Source organism: Thamnophis sirtalis, unplaced genomic scaffold (assembly GCF_051295495.1).
Source record: "Thamnophis sirtalis isolate CommonGarterSnake01/CBP01778 unplaced genomic scaffold, rThaSir2_p1.2 scaffold_10, whole genome shotgun sequence".
Classification (NCBI taxonomy): Eukaryota; Metazoa; Chordata; class Lepidosauria; order Squamata; family Natricidae; genus Thamnophis; species Thamnophis sirtalis.
In genome coordinates this window covers 62,999,523-63,021,795 of record NW_028261390.1, presented here as the reverse complement: position 1 = coordinate 63,021,795, position 22,273 = coordinate 62,999,523, and the positions used below count along the sequence as shown (strand labels likewise).

Sequence of the window (22,273 nt, the reverse complement as noted above, 5' to 3'; positions counted from 1 at the left end):
AGTCTTTCTGAAATAATAACTTAAGAACAGGTCTGAGATATAAGTTATTAGCTGTGATAAAGTAATATTCATGGAAGGCATCATTGTTGGAATGATAGCATTGACAAATCTTGAATAGAAGAGAAAGAACAGCTGCACCAAGAAAAGGTAATGGGAAGTAAGAAATTGGAAAAAAAGTTTTGGTACAATGAGGAAATGAAAGAGGATATGGATGAGAAAAAGATGCGTGTAAGAAAACAATTGCTACAATAAACGATGAGCAGAAAATATAACGGGTATACAATTCTCAAAAGTTATACAGTCACAAAGAATGTAATCCAAGAAATCAGGGAATAAGCAAGATTGAAAGACAGAGAAAATGCAAAAAATAATAATAAAATCTGCTAGAAAAAAGACAGAGAAAATGCAAAAAAAAAAAAAAGCTTTGGTGGAAATCAATAACCGTTTTGGAAGCAGGAATCTATGGCATAATATGTGGAATTAAATATATAAGTTTATTTTTAAAGTCTCAAAATAATTTTGAATGAAACGGAACAAACTGGTGGGAAAGTATGGTTGAATTTTTTTTTAATGTAATGTCAGTGATATCTGATGTCAAAAGAGAACTGTAACAAGTGTTAGCATTCAAGAAAAAAAACAATAAAAATGTCCTAAATACTGTGAGAATGTTGAATAATTGTAAGAGTACAGGTAGAGTTGATGCAACTGGAGAAGTGTTAAAATTGGGTGCAGTTTATGTGGAGTTGCTGTCAATGTATTTAATGCATGTGAAGATTGCAACTGTGCCTGGTGAGTGGAAGAATGTTTTTGTTTCCCTGAGTTAAGAGAAAGATAACAAAAATGAATTCAAAAATGGCAGCGGCATTTTTAAAAAAAAATATATATTTATTTTTGTTATTAAAGTTGAGAATGCTGAGAATGGCATGGTGACATAGAGATGGAGCTCTTGCAGTGGTGGGCTACAGGCAGTACGCCCCGGTACGGGAGCCTGCCTGGAGCACTGGATACCGTTCTGGTACGGTGCTCGGGAGAGCTCACCTGCCCGCCCGAGCTCCTTACCAATCTTTTAAGTCTTCAGCACTTCCACGCATGTGCATGGCGCATACAGTGCCTGCGCAATGCTCCATTGAGCAGCTGGAGCGTTGCAGAGGCTTGCGGAGGTGCTAAGATGCATGGACACGCACTGTGGATATTGCCGGCCCATTCCAACCATACCGGTTGGAACAGGATCCGGAACCCACCACTGAGCTCCTGCCTCACAATCAGGAGGCTGTGAGTTTGATCCTAGGTAGTGGCAGATATTTTTCTGGAGGCAAAGAAAAAATATCTGCTGTGAGCTCCATGTAGGTGTCAGGAAGGGCATCCGGCCAGTAATCTCTCAGCTCCATTTCATTCTCCTGACTCCGCCCTGATGCAAGGGATTACAGGATCGTTAAAAGAGAAAAAAATTAAAATTCTATGCTGCCCATGACACTGATACGACTCTGGGCTGCCTAAGAAAGGATAACTTTCCTAACTGTTCCTAAGACAGCATTTGATGGAATTATGATTGAAAGAGTACAAGAAATGAGAATGAGCACAACTTGAGAATAGTATAGAATGCCATTCTCAAATTGTGTAGCATAAATTTTGCTCATCACCAGGTCATTGGGAAGTGCATGAATATGAGAATGGAAGCTTACCATGCATGTGTTACAGAACGTATTCAATATAGTTAGCAAGCTTGAAGTATGGAATGTTTTGTGTGAAGAGGGAGTTGAAAACTGATTGCTGAAGGGATAAGTGACAGTGGTGGGTTCCTCCGGGTATAGCCCGGTACGGCCAAACCGATAGTAGCCGGGAGCAACTGACAGCGTACCGGTACGGTGGCTCATTTGGCCCACCTGCCCACGTTCTATAACTGTTTTTAAAACAACTGGCCAATTGCGCATGCGCGCACAGCAGCGTGCAGCGCCTGCGTGAACCCCAACAAGCAGCTAGGTATTGCAGAAGAGGTGGATTGTGCATGCATGCACAGCGCGCATGCACGGACATGACACGTGGCCCGTGAGCAGCATATCGGTAGCGACGGTAAGAGCAACCCACCACTGATAAATGACCACATATAGTGGAAGTAAAGCATGATTAAAAATAAATGGCATGCTTAGTGACTGGTTTGACAGGGAATGTGGGGTAAGATTTGTGTATGCCATGTCCTCCCACACCATATTCTGTATTTACGGATAAGGAATTTATGAATATGGCATGTTTGAAGTGGGAGGTGCCTTGGTGGGGATGTGAACGTATGTGAATGTCATGTTGTGGACCCAAATCGTAAATGACAGAAAAGTAGAGCAAAGATACAAATTCCGACAAGGATGTGGTCAATATCAATTAAACGAAAATAATAGAGGGCATTCTGTCCAGTTGTTGCTTGGAAGGGAGAGTTGAGTGGGTCAGGAGAAACAAACACAAGTTGTTCTGGATTGTTGAATACCTTAGGGTGGGCGACTGAAACGTAGTGTGTCTATGGGTGTATTTTTTAGTTCCTAATGAAAAGATTGGGTTATCTAAACCAAGCTCAAGTCAAACACGGGGCAGGTTAGAGTTGGTTCAGAAGGGAATAAGGCTGCTCGGCCTTTTGGCTAAGGTCAATTATATATAAGGAGTTCAGTTTCAACGTGACCCGACAAATGTGCGCACAACAAAAGTGCGTTAAGAAAACCACGACGTCATACACGTGCCGACAAAACCGTGCCCACAAAAGCACGATTTCAGGTAAGGGTTAGGTTCAGGGTTAGGTTTAGGGTTAGGGTTAGGTTTAGGGTTAGGTTTAGAACTCGTGGTTATTACTTGTTTGTTGAAGGCGCGCTTTTGTCGGTGCGCTGTTGTTGGCGCGCTTCTGCGCTCATTTGTCGGCGCGATTTAAAACTCGCGGTTTTCTCACCGCGGTTTCGTCGGCGCGCTTTTGTTGAGCGTGCATTTGTCGGTGAACTCAGTTTCAATATGGCACCTATGAAAGGCACACTTTTGAATAAATACTTTTAATAGCAGCCATTCTTGCTGCTAAATTTTAACCACAACTTTCTGCTGTGGCCTCCACCTTCCGGAATATTCTTCCATCAGAGGTTGAGATGTGCCCCATATTCCTGGCCTTCTGGAAAAAATCTATAAACTTGGCTGTCCTGTTTGACCTGATACATTGGACGTCACTGGCAGGGTAGAGAAAGCTCTCACACCCAGATTGCCCATCCATCTCGGTTACTAACTTTTAAAATCTTTTTATTCTAATTTTAATCCTTTTTTTTTTAACACTTCTAAATTTCTTATTATCTTGCAAGTTGCCCAGTCCCTGTATTAGCGATATGGACGCATAGAAATAATTTAATTAGAAATCAGTTAATTTCTACTTTCCAATTTTCATAGAAATTAACTAAATATGCATAAGACTGGATTGAATTGGGACTCCGATCACTCATATAGCTTAAAAATATGTAAATAGTTGCATTTCACTGTATAGGAAAACTTCCCCAAAGAGTTCAGCTAGCTGAGTACAGTCATTTCAGTCTTAATTGACAAATGTTAATGGCGGTGATTAAAATACATAATCAGCAGCTCATGTAAATAGGAAGACTGTTGCAGTGTTGCAATGCTGGAGAAATTATACAGTCTCAAGAAAGTACAATTTGGATAATATGTCCCTGGAGTGTTACCGGCCATTCTCTACTTATCCTTTGGTGCCGGCATAATTCCTGTGTTTTAAGTGCTTCTTTATTGACTGATCCTAACTTATCCATTCTGAAGTAAAGCAGACATTTAACATATGTGGTCCATACCAGGGGTGGGTTTCAACCGGTTCGCGGCGGTCCCTGCGAACTGGTTGGCCGGCGAACCCGGAAGTAAGTAACTTCCGGGAACGGCGAAGGGCGCACCCGCCCGCGGTCCTTACCCAGTTTTGACGAGTTCTGCGCTTCCACGCATGCGCAGGACGCATACAGCGCCTGCGCGATTCTCCAGGAGCAGCTGGAGCGTCGCGCAGATGCTAGTACGCATGCGTGCACTGCGCGCGTGCACGAGGATGCCACCGGCCCCATTCCAACCGAACCGGTTGGAACGGGGCGAGAAACCCACCCCTGGTCCATACCTACTGGATGTGGCCTACTGCTCTCCTGAAGCAGTTCCGATATCATTTTAAATAATGCATTGGAAAAGCCAGTTTTCAGTTTTAGCTTTGTTTCAAACTAAATTTGCTTTAGCACATATTAATTTAAAAAAAAAAAAGCCATCATAATATTTGGGCAGAGTTGAGATTTGCATTGTGTTAAAAAAAAAAAGTAGAATTACATTCAGCACTACGTTGGTAACAGTCTGATTCCCTGCTAAATGCAGTTAGGAAGTAAAATGCATAGTTTGTAAATAGATATTCCAAGTCAATAGGATCTTTCCTTCCTTGAATAGAACATTCTTCTTTTGTCATCTCCACGGCAGGGGTCATTGGTCCACACCAACTTTAAAAAAAACAACAACAACACCAATCACAGTTGTGATTTCTTGACCAGGAATCCCAGGAATCTGAAATACTTTCAATGTTACTTCAGAATAGCTGTAGGAACTACTGGATTTTTTTCTGTTTTACTCTCATACCACTTATCAATTATAAGAATCTCACATAACAGTTTTAAAATACAGACAGACTGACTGACTCTCTCTCTCTCTCTCTCTCTCTCTCTCACACACAGACACACACAGACACACACAGACACACACACACAGACACACACACAAACACACACACAAACACACACACAAACACACACACAGTGTGAGTGAGTGAGAGAGAGAGAGTTATGACGACTGCCATGACGCAAACTTAATTTGTAAAGCTCTTCGTGATAGTGAATGTTTTTAGGGCAAATTTCATTTGGAGTTTATTACCTAAAGAGACCATCAAACCCCCAAAAATGCAAGATTTAGAGCAAAGCAAAGAGGGTAAGAACAATCCTGAGAAGCACGTCTTCGTTTTTGTTCTTTCATTATTATTATTTTTTTTGTCCCCCCTCAAGGCGGCTTTAAGAATATAGATGTTTTCTATGGATTGATGCCAGTGACAGGTTTGCCACGGCGGCTTATTATTCAAGTTTTAAGTTATGAATATTAATACGGCGAAGTTATAATTACATCTATTTTTAATTTATTTGAGAATGATGCTACGTACACTGTATCTTAGATGTTAATTTTTTTTCCCCTCCCTCCTTTGCCGACAGAGCTTCTCCAGCAACAGCAAGAATGTGCGTGATTATGAATATGAACAAAAATTAAGGCTGAGCATCCGTTCAGTGGGAGTTAATGATTCTGGAGCGTTCACGTGCCAAGCCACCAATGCTTTTGGAACATCTAATGTCACACTAACCTTGAATGTAATAGGTAAATATTAATATCGCAGACATATATATACATAATGCCAGGGTTAGAGCAAAAGCCACACGCTAGTATGTTGTTGGAATATGTGTTGAAATGTATGTTTCAATATGTTTTTAACTCTAACCCTCCCACTTCCTGTTTTGCAATACCGAAATAGTTCTTGGTAAAAACAAAGTCCATGTAAAAAAGAACATTTCCTTGAGTTTGTGCATGTAGAATAGAATAGAATAGAATAGAATTTTATTATTTGTATGCCGCCCTTCTCCGGGAGGACTCAGAGCGGCGAACAATTCAAGGGGGAAAAAAGGGGAACATAAAAAACAAAATACAAATAATAAAAGTAAACAACAGTCGCGCAACCATACATGTCGAGAGGAGAGGTAACTCATCACCCCCAGGTTTTGACGGCTTTTCAGAAGGCCTGGAGAGAGGTGAGGGTCCGAATCCCTGCGGGGAGTTCGTTCCAGAGGGCCGGAGCTGCCACAGAGAAGGCCCTCCCCTGGGTAGTAGCCAGGTGGCATTGGCTGGTAGATGGCACCCGGAGGAGGCCAACCCTGTGAGATCTAATGGGTCTGTGGGAGGTAATTGGCAGCAGGCGGTCTCTCAAGTACTATGTATGTAGTCCTAGGGTAGTAATAGTCATATTTCCATGGTGCCATAATTATAAGTGGATCAAAACTCTTGCGTCAGTGCCAATTACTGGGAAATTGAGAGTAATTTGATCATATTGGCCAGGATTATGATTTCCAAATGGTTTCGACTGCCATTGTCGCAGATCTTTCATGGGGACTAGTGGAAGTTCGCATCCCAAATGCCTAAACAGAGGTGATCTTACTTACCTTCGGATAGGATCAGTGCCAAATCCAAGTATTTCATTGATAAGCTGTCCTAAGAGATTTTCAAGTTGAAAAATGGGATATACTCTAAATCAGTGACGGCTAACCTTTTTGTGGTTGGGTGCCAAAAAATGCGTGTGCTAGTACCCGTAAAAAGCGCCCCCCTGCGTGCATGCGCACAACCCCCTCCCACGTGCGCCCCACTGCTCGCCACCAAGCTGAGCTTGATATTTCCTCCAGAGGTGGGGGGAATATGACTGCCAAGCCACTCCCACTCGGTCACATGGCTGGCAAGCCACTCCCACAAAGCAGGCCACACCCACAGAAGAGGTTCTAAAATTTTTTTGAAACCCACCACTGCACCCGGCCCTCCGAAAGGGCGAAAAATCAGCTGGCCAGTGTACACATGTGCGCTGAAGCTGACAGCTGGCGTGCCAGCAAATGTGGTTCCGCGGGCCACCTGTGGCACGCGTGCCATAGGTTCGCTATCATGGGTATAGGGTTTCCTGCCTAAGCATGAGGTTGGACTAGAAGACCTCCAAGGTCCCTTCCAATTCTGTTATTTTATTCTTAGTTTGAGTAGCCTGTGGAATTTATTGGGGTTGTGCTGTTGCCGGCACAGGGAATAATTGGGGAATACCAATTCAGTAAGGGGCCTTAATAAAGACTCCTTACACCCGGGGTATGTGTGAGCTGAACAGCACACACTGGGCCCCATCCAACACAATGCAATTCAGTGGTGAGAAAAGTAAGGTTTACGTTTAGGCAAGAAAACTCGAATGCAGAGATACAGATCAGTAACTGTGAGGGGGATCCTAGTGGACAACCACTTAAGTATGAGCCAGCAGCCTAGGCTGCATCAAGAGAGGGATAGTATCAAGACCACGTGAAATATTAGTTTCAAGACCATGCTTGGAACATTCCATCCAGTTTTCATGAATACAATGATGTTGAGATTCCAGAAAGAGTGCAGAAAAGTGCAACAAAGATGATCAGGGCTCTAGAGGCTAAACCATAAGATGAATGATTGCGGGAACTAGGTAGGTATTTTTCCCTGCCAAGATGCTGCAGCTTTGAGCTCCTGGTGTCACAGTGGAGTTAGGCAAAAACTAGTCTATACCTGCAGGGAGCTACTGATTTTAGCCGAACAAATAGGTTTAAAGATAGTTATCCTTGGGCTGTCAGACTTTTAGATACAACCACAACAGAGGTGGGTTCCTACCAGTTTGCACCTATTCGGTAGAACCGGTTCGTCAAATTTACCGAACCGGTTAGAAGAGGTTCCACCAGTGGACCCAGAAAGCAGGCCGCACCTACAGAAGAGGTTCCAAATTTTTTTGAAACCCACCACTGGTCCTTGGATATGAGTATTCTACACTATCATGCTCATATTTATAAAACTCAGTGCCTCTGTGAACGGTAAGGATGACGACTGAGTTTGTGGTGCAATCAGAACATTGCGTGTGTTGAAGTTATTTTAACGCAAACCAAAGATGCCTTTTAAAAAACAAGTTTACATCCTATTCTTATGCATGCCAGTGCTGTGTGTGAGGTAGTTTAAGGTGGTTCTGACAAGTGTCGTCGGCATCTTCATATCCGGTCACATGGGCGGCAAGCCACTCCCATCCGGTCACATGGGCAGCAAGCCACTTCCACAAAGGAGGCCACACCCACAGAGTAGGTTCGAACAATTTTTGAAACCCACCACTGAACCACAATCACTCCATGCACACGATAGTTTTTTTTTCTTTTTCTTTCTTTTTTCGTTTCTGCTGTAATTTTGCACCAGTGAGGTTAAAACCAGTTTCGTTGTATTTAAGTACAATGACAGTAAAGATTATACTTATACTTACTTACGTCTGGTCTAACGAAGAGAAGCACTATGGATTACATGATAGCAGTTTTTCGGTGCTTGAGGGACTGTTACACAGAAGAAGGGTTTGACCTATTCTCCCAAGCACCTGAGGGCAGGACAAGAATGAATGGAAACATATCAAGGAGAGATCTAACCTTCTGCCAAGGAGAAGTTTCCTGATAGTGAAAACAGTTGATCAGCGGAATGGCTTTCCTTGAGAAGTTGTGGGAGGTTTTAAAGAAGAGATTGAACAGCCATTTTTTTTTAAAAAAAAAACTCTTATTCTATTATGCAAAAGTGGGAAGTAGGAACGACACGCCCCCCATTCATTGCAGATTTTCTGAGAGGTGCTCCTAGCTGTATCTAGTTGAAGATTTGGAAGTCCATAAAGAAGTATTCCTTTAGCTGAAGTCCCTTTGAAGGCCTTATCCATACTTCTAGAATGATGTGATATTGGACAGTTGCCTTTACCTTCATGGACTGTGAAAATCCATCACATTATTGCTAGCCTCATGGATGTACCAAAAACAGGTGTGGCAGATCAAAAATAAAGAGTCTGATTGTAATCCACAAAAGCACCCCATAAGTCTGCTGGTTTTTCCAGTTGCAATGTCTGGCTGTGAAGGTTGGACTATAAGAAAGGCTGAGCGCCAAAGAATGGAGGCCTTTGAGCTCTGGTGCTGGAGAAGACTACTGTGAGTCCCTTGGACTGCAAGGCGATCAAACCGGTCAGTCCTAGAGGAGATCAACCCTGACTGTTCTTTAGAAGGCCAGATCCTGAAGATGAAACTCAAATACTTTGGCCACCTAATGAGAAGGAAGGACTCCCTGGAGAAGAGCCTAATGCTGGGAACAATGGAGGGCAAAAGAAGAAGGGGACGACAGAGAATGAGGTGGCTGGATGGAGTCACCGAAGCAGTAGGCGTGAGCTTCAATGGACTCCAGAGGATGGTAGGGGACAGGAAGGCCTGGAGGAGCGTTGTCCATGGGGTCACGATGGGTCACACAGGACTTTGCAACTAACAACAATGTCTGCTGGCAGAATAGGGCTCTGGGTGGTGTGTCTCCAATGTTCTCCAGTGTTGTACGATACTTGGTAAATATGAAGACTCATGAAGTTTCAAAGCCTACTTTCCTTTAACAAAAAGTCTTGGATGGAACACTGTAAACATACAATAAAATGTTAGTGTGGAAACAGAGCTAGCACGAGGTTTATTTACTGTTTCAGGTTTTGGCATCCAATTTATATTGTGTAAAGTAGTACCTGTGATTATGTTAGAAACATACTGTGTCTTTGTGAAATTATGAAAGTTTCCTGTTATTTATTTGGCCGTGGAGTACACTCGCAAAGGTTTACATCTCAAACTCCCCTGAAGGGGAATGTGAACTGGGTCAGAACAATAGGTTGTGTGAAGAAATTTCTCCTGGGCGTTTGTTTATGTATCTCTTAATGTCTATATCATTGTGTTTCCACAACAAAAGAATAGTGTGGTGTGACTTAAGAAGTAGACTTAAAACTGAGATAGATTTATTTGAAAGAATTTTGAAGAATCCCTGCCTTCCTGTTCCAAAATAGCATCTCAGTAGGCCCTGAGTCCCCCCTAAAAGTTGTCATTAAATTTTTAATGTGTTAGAAGGGAAAATATATAAAATACCTAAAAAGAAAAATTGCTGGTAATTTTTAAATTTAAATAGAATATAGAATATAAAATAAGAGAACAGAGAATAGAGAGGAATGGAATGGAATAGAATAGAATAGAACAGAGGAGAATAGAATAGAATAGTAAAATATAGAGGATCGGATCGGATAGATCAGATCTGGAAGGGACCTTCAAGGTCTTCTAGTCCACCCCCCCTGCTCAAGCAGGAGACCGTATACTATTTCAGACAAGTGGCTGTCCAGACTCTTCTTAAAAACCTCCAGGGATGAAATACCCACAACTTCTGAAGGCAAGCTGTTCCACTGGTTAGTTTTTCTCACTGTTAGGAAGTTTGAAATGCTTCTAAAATACTTTAATACTAAATTAAATGCAGTTTTTAGGTTGTGCGAAGAATTAGATTTGAAAGGCAAAATGGGGTTAGGAGCATGCAGTGTATTGTACGTAGCCCCAATAATAAATGCCTGAAACCAGCTGTTCCTTTTCCTGGGCTCATGTGGCTCCCTTCTGCAATGGACATGTGACTCCAGGAGAAGATACGCTTGATCTAAGTATTCTCAACAGATGCTACATGTGCACTTAAATCACATTTTGCCCTTCAAATCCAGACCTTGGCGTACCCCAAGTACTGTTTTTATCTGGGTTCTGCCTTGTCTTTAAAGCATGAGATCACAAAAAATAATCATACAATTCTTGAATTGAAAAGAGAGAGAGAGAGAGAGAGAGAGAGAGATGATAGATAGATAGATAGATAGATAGATAGATAGATAGATAGATAGATAGATAGATAGATAGATAGATAGATAGATAGATAGATAGATATGGCTGGTCTAGTGAAGAGAAGGACCAGGGGAGACGTGATAGCAGTCTTCCAATATTTGAGGGGCTTCCATAGAGAGGAAGGGGTCAAGCTGTTTACCAAAATACCCGAAGGCCAGAGAAGGAATAATGGATGGAAACTGATCAAGGAGAGATTCAACCTGGAAATAAGGAGAAATCTTCTGACAGTGAGAACAATCAACCCATGGACCAGAGGTTGCCTTTGGAAGTTGTGGGAGCTTCATCCCTGGAGGCTTTCAAGAAGAGACTGGACTACCATTTGTCAGAAATGGTGTAGGGTCTCCTGCTTGAATGGGGGGGGTTGGACTAGATGACCTACAAGGTCCCTTCCAACTCTGTTAATCTGAATCTAAAAAAAGATGATACTAACTAAAGCAGGGCTCCCTAACCCAGGTCCACGGATTGGCACCAGGCTGCGGCATGCCAGAAACCGGGCTGCGGAAACAAACGAAGCCCCCATCCGTGGGATGCAGGCAGCATGCAAAACCACGCTTCTTCCGGTCCACGGAAAAGCATCTCCAAGAAACTGGTCCCTGGTACCCAAAAGGTTGCGGGGGGGGGCAGGGGGGGCATTGGACTTTAAGGAAAAGGCTGAGGAGTTCTGGGAGTTGAAATCCACACCCCTTGACGTTGCTAAAGTTGAGAAACACTGCAATAGCTAGTTAACAGTCTTAATTGTATTGTGGGTGCAGTACAGTTAGCCCTCAACTTACAACAGTTCATTTAATGACTGTTCCAAGTGACAACGGCACTGGAAAAAAGGGACTTATGACCATTTTTCACAGTTGCAACCTTTGTCACATCCCCATGCTCATGTTAACAAAATTCAGATGCTTGGCAACTGGTTCATACTTACGACCGTTGCTGTGTCCCAAAACCACGTGATTCCCCCTTTTCTGACAAGCAAAGTCAATGGGGAAGTCAGATTCCCTTAACAACCGGGTTACTAAATGATCAACTGCAGTGATTCACTTAACAACTGCGGCAAGACATGTCGTAAAGTGGGGCAGCACTCACTCAACAGATTCTCACCTAACGGCATAAATTTTGGGCCCAATTGTGGTTATTATAAGCTGAGGGCACAATAACCACAATAAGCTGTATACTACTTTCAGTATCAAATGCCGAGGACTGATTTTTTTTTTATTTATTATTTTTATTTTTTGCTATATAAAGAAAGAGCAACAATTCAATATTTATATAAACAGTGTAGTTGTCTGTTTGAGGATTAGTCATCATCATTAATAGTTATAATGTTCCTTGGTCACATAAGAACAGTATTTTCTCATCATAATATTAATACTTACTAATTATTATTACAAATTTGTATTAGTAATAAACATATTGTAATAAGCCCTCATAGTAAAATTAGTCTTTCTCTTATAATTTTAAATGTTCTAACTTCTGTTTCTGTTAGTTAGCCATTGATAAAATGAATCCCATATTTCAAAATATTCCGTGTCTTCCTTCTTTTTAATTTCAAGTGTTAATCTATCCATTTCTGCACATCCTAGTATTTTTTAATTATCTTCTCTCCTTTAGGGATCACCACACCTTTCCAATGTTCTCCAAATACAATTCTAGCCTCTGTTAACACATGTAGTATTAGATACATAGTCCCTTTATTACATTTTTCTGGTATGATACCCAACAGAAATATTTATGGTTTTATATCTATACATGTTCCTTTATCATTTTTTTCTATCCAAGCACCATATTTTTCAGAGTATAAGATGCACCTTTTCCCCCCAAAAAGGGGGTGAAAATCTGGGCGCGTCTTATACACTGAATACAGCATATTTGTCTCCCAAAACACCGCCCCCACGCATCCTTTTTTTTCTCAAAAATGGATGCGCAGAGGGTTTGGGAAGCCTGCAAAGTGCTCCTGGGGGCTGGGGAGGGCAAAAATGAGCAAAAAAACAGGGTGTGTTTTGCTCATTTTTGTCCCCACCCCCACCCAGCCTCCAGGAGCACTCTACAAGCCTCCCAATGCCTATGCATGCCCTGTTATTTGCAAAAAATGGGCCATTTTTGCCCCTCCCACAGCCCCTAGGAATACTTTGCAGGCCTCTCAAACTGCATGCAGAGGGGTTGGGAGGCCTGCAGAGTGCAAAACCTTTTTTTAAAAAAAATATTACTTCTCCAAAATCTTGGTGCGTCTTATACTCCTGTGCATCTTATAGTCAGAAAAATACGGTATATATTTTTTGTCCAGTATGCTCTTGCCTTTGGGCACATCCGCCACATATGGAAGTACGAGCCTGGAATCTGATTACACTTCCAACATCTTAGTTAATCTTGCTGGTGGGAAGTGCCATCTGTAAAACATTTTATATACGTTTTCTTTGTATGCAGTAGACATTGTTAATTTATCATTTCTATCCCACAACGTGAAAGGACCAATTTTTAGAGAGAGAGAGACAGAGAGACAGAGAGAGAGAGAGAGACAGGCAGAGAGAGAGAGACAGAGAGAGACAGAGAGAGAGAGAGACACAGAGAGACAGAGAGAGAGAGAAAGAGAGAGAGACAGAGAGAGACAGAGACACAGACACAGACACAGTGAGACAGAGAGAGACAGAGAGAGGGAGAGACAGAGAGACAGAGGAGAGAGACAGAGAGAGCGAGACAGAGAGAGACAGAGAGAGAGAGAGAGAGAGAGACAGAGAGAGAGACAGAGAGAGAGAGACAGAGAGGAGAGAGACAGAGAGAGAGACAGAGAGACACAGACACAGAGAGACAGACACAGAGACAGAGAGAGAGAGACAGAGAGAGAGAGAGACAGAGAGAGAGAGACAGAGAGAGACAGAGACACAGACACAGAGAGACAGAGAGAGAGACAGAGAGAGAGAGACAGAGACAGAGAGAGAGAGACAGAGAGAGACAGAGAGACAGAGAGAGACAGAGAGACACAGACACAGAGAGACAGAGACAGAGAGAGAGAGCGGAGAGAGAAGACTATGATGGTGGTTACTGTGAAAACATATATTCTTACCTGCTTTCCTAATGGAAAGCATGTGAAATAAAGCTTCATCTGTTAATTGAGCAGAAACCTGTAGGAGAAACTGCTCCACAAATAATACTGGATTGTACCCAAAGAGTCCATTTTAGTGTTAAAGGTTTGATTTCCAGAGCTCGCTAAAACCTGGGTCCATTGTATCTTGCACACCCTGTGCCAGAAGCCATCAAAAATGCTTAGATTCTGCTGTTTATTAACATGCTTTCCTGAAAAGCCATCCTAGAGTGCTGGATTGCTGTGACACATAATACTTTTCAAATATTAAAATTACCATAAGTGCTAAACTGATTAGGAACATATTCATGTAGTGTAATTAGCAGGAGTATTCTGAACATGTCTTTATCTGTAATTGGCAAAAAAAGAGGCTCCCCCCCCACCCCACCCCTCACTCTGCTGCTTAAATGCTATTATTTTACATAGGAAATGAATAAAACCCTAGATGTCATCTTGTAGAACTTCCTGACGAGGAAGATATAATATTTGCCATTATCCGTGGTAAACATGATGGACACATTTCTAGAAATAGGAAGAGATGCATCATTGTTTAAAAAAAAAATCTTCAAAACTGGGCTGGTAGCTAAAACAAGGAGATACTCTCGGAATCATCGTTCCAATTGTTATGATTTTCTTGAGAAGATTAATCAGAGCCATTTGTTTTGAAATATCTGCTGCAGACGTGTATTATTTATGAAACAATGGGGAAATTTCTGCTGTTCTGGAGCTAGTGTGTGACTGATTGTTCTTGGATATTGATATGAAGGTATCTTTATAATAGATAACTAGTTTTTGCACTGCCAAATAATATTGTTGGGAGGCCATCTAGGCAAATAGTAAACGTAAAGATTCCCCTCGCACATATGTGCTGGTCATTCCCGACTCTAGGGGGCGGTGCTCATCTCAGTTTCAAAGCCGAAGAGCCAGCGCTGTCCGAAGACGTCTCAGTGATCATGTGGCCAGCATGACTAAACACCGAAGGCACACGGAACACTGTTACTTTCCCACCAAAGGTGGTTCCTATTTTTCTACTTGCATTTTTTACATGCTTTCGAACTGCTAGGTTGGCAGAAGCTGGGACAAGTAACGGGAGCTCACTCCGTTATACGCCACTAGGGATTCCAACTGCCGAACTTTCTGATCGACCAGCTCAGCGTCTTGGCCACTGTGCCACCTTTGTATTTAATGGGATGAAAAACTAAATAAATACACTTTGATTTGAATGGCCTATGGAAGTCATTTGTGACCCTATAGGTGTAGATGGCATATGAAGATAATGGTCTGTGTGCAAAACATTATTTTGTTCACATCATTCAGTCAAATGTCATTAGCACTCATTAGCTAATAAGGCTTGCTTTTCTGCAAGTTGCAATTTAGTTGGGCTCCTGTATTCCTTGACCTTGATTCTAAAGAGAGGTCTTTAAATATTTTCCACCAGGTAAAGGATATGTCAATTTATCGACTTCAACAAATACAACACTCTACGTCAACGACGGGGAAAATCTGGGCTTGGTAGTAACGTATGAGGCGTATCCGAAACCAGAAGAGGAACTGTGGCTATACATGAATAAAACACTGCAGAATTCATCTGATCATTATGTGAGAGTCACAAATATAGACAAAAACAGGTAAGGCAAGGCATGAAATTGAAGTATCAATAGAGCCGAGGTGGCGCAGTGGTTAGGGTGAAGTACTGCAGGCCATTTCAGCTGACTGTTATCTGCAGTTCAGCGGTTCTAATCTCACCGGCTCAAGGTTGACTCAGCCTTCCATCCTTCCGAGGTGGGTGAAATGAGGACCCAGACTGACTCTGTAAACCGCTTAGAGAGGGCTGAAAGCCCTATGAAGCGGTATATAAGTCTAACTGCTATTGCTATATTGCTATATGGAGACAGAGACCAAATTCCACAGAATAATTATATTGATGTTCTGTAGGAATATGCTATACAGGTAGTCAAAGTACGACTCCAGTTGAGCCCCAAATTTACACTGTGAAGTGAAGCATTTGTTAAGTAAACTTGTCCCCTTAGTTAAGCGAATCACTGCCGTTGTTAAATTAGTGACATGGTGGTTAAGCGAATCTGGGTTCTCCATTGAGTTTGCTCTTCGGGAGGTCGCACAATTGACTCCTGAACTCTGCAACCAACATCCACATGAGTCAATGGTCAAGCCTCCGAATGTCCATCGCCTGGCCCTTGGGATGCTGCAATGGTCGTAAGTGTGGAAAATGGTTGTAAGTCACTAGTACCGTTGTAACTTCAAATGGTCCCTAAATGAACTGTTGTAAGTTGAGGACTACCTGTACAGACTTGGCTTGGAAGAGTTCTTCCTGCTTTTCTTGGAATCTAATGGTTGCCAACTTTCCCTTCCCTAATTGAACCTCTCACTGTGTCTGATTGTATAAACCCATAAGTTCTCTGTTTAAGTTTAGTACCGTGTTTCCCCAAAAATAAGACTGGGTCTTATTTTCTTTTGACCCCCCCCCCGAAATAAGCGCCTGGCCTTATTTTCGGGGAGGTCATATTATTTTTGAGATGCAGGAGGCAGCGAGCGAGGTCACCTCATGGCTGCTGCTGTGTTGCAATATTTTTGGGGAGGGCTTCTTTTGCGTGCAAAAGTCCAATTGGGCTTATTATCTGGGGAGGTCTTATTTTCGGAGGAACAGGGTACTATATTATAAAAAAGCATGTAGACCTGTAATGGCAAACCTGTGGCATGTAGAACCATTTTTTCCAGCATAGCAGCCCTCAGCTCTGGTGTGCATGTGCATACTGACCGGCTGATTTTTGGCCTTCTGGAGGCCCTGGGGAGGCCATTTTTGTCCTCCCCAGGCTTCAAGAAAACCTCTGGAGCCTAGAGAGGGTGAAAAACAAGTCCAACGGGCCAACTGGAAGTTTGGAAATGATCCATTTCCGCCTTCTGGGAGGCGCAGGGGAGGCCGTTTTCGCCCTCCCCAGGCTTCAGGAAAGCCTCCAGAGTGTGGGGAGCAGTGGTGGGTTGCAGGTGGTACAGCCCGCCCGCCCGCGCTCCTTACCTGTCTTTAAAGTCTTCGGCGCTTACGCACATGCGCACGGTGCGTACAGCACCTGCGCGACGCTCCGCCGAGCAGCTAGAGTGTCACGAAGGCTCACGGAAGTATCGTTGGACAGCAAGAAGCACGCACGCGCTGCGCATGTCCATGTGTGGAACCCACCACTGCTGGGGAGGGTGAAAATTCCCCCCGTGCGCAGGGAGGGAGGGTGTCGCATGCGCTGGGCTGGGCTGTCACGTGTGCATGTGCAGATGGTGGGGCTTTAGAAGAATGTTAGCCATGACTGACCTAGACTATCCGCCATGAGGTGCGTAATGACGGTTGCTGTTTTGTTCCTCCCGCAGCTATTCCAGCGAGCTTCACCTTACACGGCTGAAGGAAACGGAAGGAGGTGTTTATACGTTTTTCGTCTCCAACTCAGACGCCAACGCCTCTGTCACATTCAACATCTACGTAAACAGTAAGTAACAATCCCTGTGACATTTCCTTGCCCCAAAGCCTTGCGTTTGACTAAAGCAAATTGCACATTGGGAGAATCTGTGGATTTCATGGCTGAAATGAAGGCCATTCTATAAAGTGAGATTTTAGAGCCGTGGTGACGCAGTGGTTGGAATGCAGTACTGCAGGCTACAGCCGCCAGCAGCTTGGCAGTTCGATTCTCGTCAACTCAAGTGTCAACTCTGAATTGAACCTGGCTGAAGCCATCTTTTGTTGCTTCATAGTTGCCACACACTCTTAGTGGGACGGGGAGTAGATAGACACAACAACGAGCCTTCCCATGGGAACCAAGGCCATCCTAACAGGTGGCATTTGAAGGAGGAGAGGAATGACCAAGAAGCCCGCTAACTGTTTTAATTTGAGTTTGACGCCCCTGATTTAGACTGTGTTTCCTTCCAGATCTCACTGAGAGGTAGGATAGACTCACTGATGTGCACAATGAGAGTTTTGGTATGAGCAATGATTTGAACGGGGATGCTTCTCACCTGCTTTTTCCTATAACTTTTTGTTTCTCTGTTGACATCTCCATCTGTACTGCATTCAAAGGAATGTGATGCAACCTGATCCAGACAGTGTAAAAAGAATACCCCAAACCCTCATCCTGGGAGCTAGTTTGCAAGGGGTGGGCTTGATACACTCCATTGTCCTTAATTATCTCTATTATGCTGAGGAAAAAAAAAAGGAATGCTAATGGCTATATATTGCACGCTGCTTCAACTACAGCAAACTAATTATTGAAGGCTTCATTAAGCTCTTTTGCATACTTCCCATCCTCTTATCAATAATTTGCCATTAAATGCTTTACATTTTCTAATTTCATTAGTTTTATTAAAGACCGCTGAGACAGATTCCAAGCATGGTTATATGGAGGTTGTTGGTTTTTTTTTTTTTTAATTTAAAAAAATTGCTTTAGCATTTCTCCGTCTTGGGAGTTGCAAGTTTAGTGTCGTTGAGTTGATTTGCATTTAGTTTATTACCTAATTCCCCCCTCCCCTCTTGCTAATTAGTAGAACAAATAAATATGGAGGCAGTATGTATTTTATCATCATTGCCCGCTGGAGGGAATTTGTTCCCAGGGTAGCAATAGCAATAGCAGTTAGACTTATATACCGCTTCATAGGGCTTTCAGCCCTCTCTAAGCGGTTTACAGAGTCGGCATATTGCCCCCACAATCTGGGTCCTCATTTCACCCACCTCGGAAGGATGGAAGGCTGAGTCAACCCTGAGCCGGTGAGATTTGAACCGCCGAACTGCAGAACTAGCAGTAATAGCAATAGCAGTAGACTTATATACCGCTTCATAGGGCTTTCAGCCCTCTCTAAGCGGTTTACAGAGAGTCAGCATATTGCCCCCAACAATCTGGGTCCTCATTTTACCCACCTCGGTAGGATGGAAGGCTGAGTCAACCCTGAGCCGGTGAGATTTGAACCGCTGAACTGCTGATCTAGCAGTAGCCTGCAGTGCTGCATTTAACCACTGCGCCACCTCGGCTCTTCAGCAGTCAGCTGAAGTGGCTGCAGTACTGCACCCTAACCACTGCGGCACCTCGGGTAAGCTATGAATAGAGAGTCAACTATATATATATTACACTACTTTGATCATGAATAGAGTAAGTGGGGACCCAGATTGTTGGGGGCAATAAGCTGACTCCGTAAACCACTTAAAGAGAGTTGTAAACAGTGGTGGGATTCAACCAGTGTAATAACTGATTCACTGAGTGCGCACCAAACATGCGCTCTGCTTGTGCGCAGTTCATTTCCAAAAAGCTCTTAACACTTCTACTGCAGCCACGGTGAGTAAAACTACTGAGGTGCAGCAATCCTCTCTGCCACGCCTATCAGCTGGGCTTCAAACAAAGGAAATATAGGACAGACTAGTGCAGGGGCGGGTGGGCGGAGCCAACTTATTACCGCAACTACCAGTTCGTGTGAACTGGTCCGAACCGGCTGAATCCTACCCCTGCCTGTAAAGCACTGTGAAGCAATATATACAGAAAGACTGGGTCTTTCAGCATGACAATGATCCCAAACACACCGCCCGGGCGACGAAGGAGTGGCTTCGTAAGAAACATTTCAAGGTCTGGGAGTGGCCTAGCCAGTCTCCAGATCTCAACCCCCATAGAAAACCTTTGGAGGGAGTTGAAAGTCCGTGTTGCCCAGCGACAGCCCCAAAACATCATTGCTCTAGAGGAGATCTGCATGGAGGAATGGGCCAACATACCAGCAACAGTGTGTGCCAACCTTGTGAAGACTTACAGAAAACGTTTGACCTCTGTCATTGCCAACAAAGGATATATAACAAAGTATTGAGATGAACTTTTGATATTGACCAAGTACTTATTTTCCACCAACACTTGCAAAAAAATTCTTTCCAAATCAGACAATGTGATTGTCTGGATTTGTTTTCTCATTTTGTCTCTCATAGTTGAGGTCTACCTATGATGTCAGCTACAGGCCTCATCTCATCTTTTTAAGTGGGAGAACTTGCACAATTGGTGGCTGACTAAATACTTTTTTTGCCCCACTGTAAGTCTTAAGTGCTATTGCTATTCCACCCCAACAAGAACCACCACAACAACTTTAGTCTGGTTTAGAGAAAAAGGAGGCTCTAACCTTCCCCCGGCAGCCTTTGATTACGGAATTCCCCTCTCCACTTAATCTATTTTGAAAGATAAAGATGGCCATTAATGTTTGATGAAAAGGCTAATGGTTCCAACGTGACTTCAGTTTGCAGTATTGATCCAGAGACATGAGTTGATGGTTGAACGTGGCGTTAAACAAAATTTCCCTCCACCTCAATGTGAAATGTTTAGGCAGCTGGATTATTGCATAGAGCAGGGGTCCCCAACCTTTTGGACCTCAGGGACCACTAAATTCATAATTTTAAATCCCGCGGACCACTAATATGATCTGCCTAGTGACTAGCTGGCTAGGCATGGCGAGGTGGTCATATGACTGGGTGGGCGTGGGCAACTTGATGTCACTCATGTCAAGGGGCGCCTCGCTGGCCTCTACTCGCCCCTCCCCTCCCAGCCACCCCTCGACTGACTGCCCAGGCTCCTTAGAACCCCAACAGGAAGCAGTTGTTGTTGGAGCTAAACAGTCACCACGAGAAAGAGTTGGCAAAGCAGCTGGCTCAGTTCAAATTGGATCTGACCGAGGAGGAGGCTCAGCAGAAGCACCTCACTGAGGATTACGAGCACAGGCTTTCCAAGCAGAGGGAAGACCTGCAGGAGTGCAAGGCCAGGTGCCAGTGCCTGGAGGCTCAGCGGGCTGAGACGGTCAGCCAGTTCCAGGCCATGATGCTGGAACAAGCCCCCCCCCCCGGCTCTTTGCCACCAGTGGCGCTTCCCTCCAGCCTTCGCCCAAAGCTCCGCACCAGGAGGCTGAAGCAGACCCCAAGTTGGAATATCTGCCCCACTCCAATCCGGATTAAAAGAACCCAAAGGGGGAGACTCTCTGCAGCAACACAAACAATCATTGCATGTATCCGGCCTGGAGACCGTAGTTTGAGGACCCCTGATTTAGTGCAATATAAAAAATGCAAATAATTTTTCTGCGGACCAGCAAAATTTTCTTGCGGACCTCCAGCTGTCCGTGGACCACCAGCTGGTGACTGCTGGCATAGAGAGAGGCAATCTCTTTTCAGCATATCACGGCTTGGGCCACAGTTACAGAAACATCCAACGAACTCTTTTTCATCAGTTCTTGATGGCCACTACTTTATGTTGCAATGTATTGTTGACCATGTAAATATTATTGGCCAATAACAGTGCCGGCAGGTAAAAAAATGGGCTTTTAAAATCTGTTCTGTGAAAGAGAAAGAGAAGGAGAGGAGAGTGGAAGGGAGAGAAAGAGAAGGAGAGAGGGCAGGAAGGGGAAGAGAGAGGGTAGGAGTAGGGGAGAGGTAAGGGAAGAAAGAAGGGGAAGGAGAGGAGGAAGGAAGGAAGTAGAGAAGGAAGGGAGGGAGAAAAGAAAGGGAAAATAAGGTGGTGTTACAACAGGCGCTAGGGATGGCAAACAAAGCAACTCAAACTGTATATTATAACCTTTTAAATGGAATAACAAAAGTATAAGAATGGCAAAGAAAAAGAATAACTATGTGAATGTATACCTATAATTGTATGTAAGAGAATAAATGACAGTAAGAATATAAAGCACAATATAGGTAAACAATATTTGGTTATAAACAGCTAAGTATAAATAAATATAGAATTGTACATAAAAAATGGATAACGAATAAGGAGACCATGAATGCAAGATAGAAATGTATTGAAGGGAAAACACTAACTGTAAAGAAACCGATACGGAACTGCTGTATGATATATGATGGAACTTCTTGTTCCCAGAGGCTCGAGGAAAGCCTCCAAAGCCTGGGAAGGGCAAAAACGCCCCCCTCCATCCCTGGTGCAGGAAGCCAGGTAGGCCACGCCTCAGTGGTGGGGTTCCAAATCCTGTTGCAACCAGTATGGTGCAACGGGGCCGGGCAGCCACCACATGAACGCGTGCAGCGGCACATGCGTGCTTACATCCTGCAATGCTCTGCGACACTCCAGCTGCTTGGTGGAGAGTCGCGCAGGTGCCATACGCTGTGCACGCATGCACAAATGGCCCGTTTCTTTCAAATACAGGTAAAGAACGAGGGTGGCAAGTGGGCCCTCCAGAGCACCGTATCTGAACGGTACCCGGTGCTCCAGGCAGGCACCGGTACGCCCGTACCGGGGCGTACCACCTGCAACCCACCACTGCCACGCCCAGACCACTCCAGCAACCAGGCAGAGAACCGGTTGCTAAAATGTTTGAATCCGACCCACGGTCTTGTGCATGCACAGGGGGAGGGGGCAGGGGGAGCATAGGGAAGTCCTGCCCACCCGGGCAGGGGGAGCGCAGGGGTCGTGCACACATGCACAGGGTGAAGGGTGCATTGTATTACGGGTCTGGCCATCTGTCAGCACACGAGAACAAAAAGGTTAATGATCACTGCTCTAGACTTTCTCAAGGCCCCTCACAGTTTGAGAAACCTTCCACTGGAGACTGTGGCCATATGATGCCGTGATTCCCGAGAGGCCAGCATTCTTGGCTTGCTGCCCTGGGATAGCCACAAGAAGTTGAAGCCCTTTTCAGGCAAATAACAGAACATTAATTA

The 22,273-nt window shown here is 43.9% G+C and overlaps 1 protein-coding gene across 1 annotated transcript in view; it reads left to right on the top strand.

The window, feature by feature from the left end:
* KIT (KIT proto-oncogene, receptor tyrosine kinase) overlaps positions 1 to 22,273 on the top strand; it is a 111,180-nt gene that overhangs the window by 57,145 nt on the left and 31,762 nt on the right. The window contains exons 5-7 of the mRNA XM_087724732.1: positions 5,244 to 5,403; positions 15,038 to 15,227; positions 16,975 to 17,090. Of these exons, the coding sequence (XP_087580858.1) occupies positions 5,244 to 5,403; positions 15,038 to 15,227; positions 16,975 to 17,090 (466 nt within the window). The remainder of the gene's footprint in view (positions 1 to 5,243; positions 5,404 to 15,037; positions 15,228 to 16,974; positions 17,091 to 22,273) is intronic.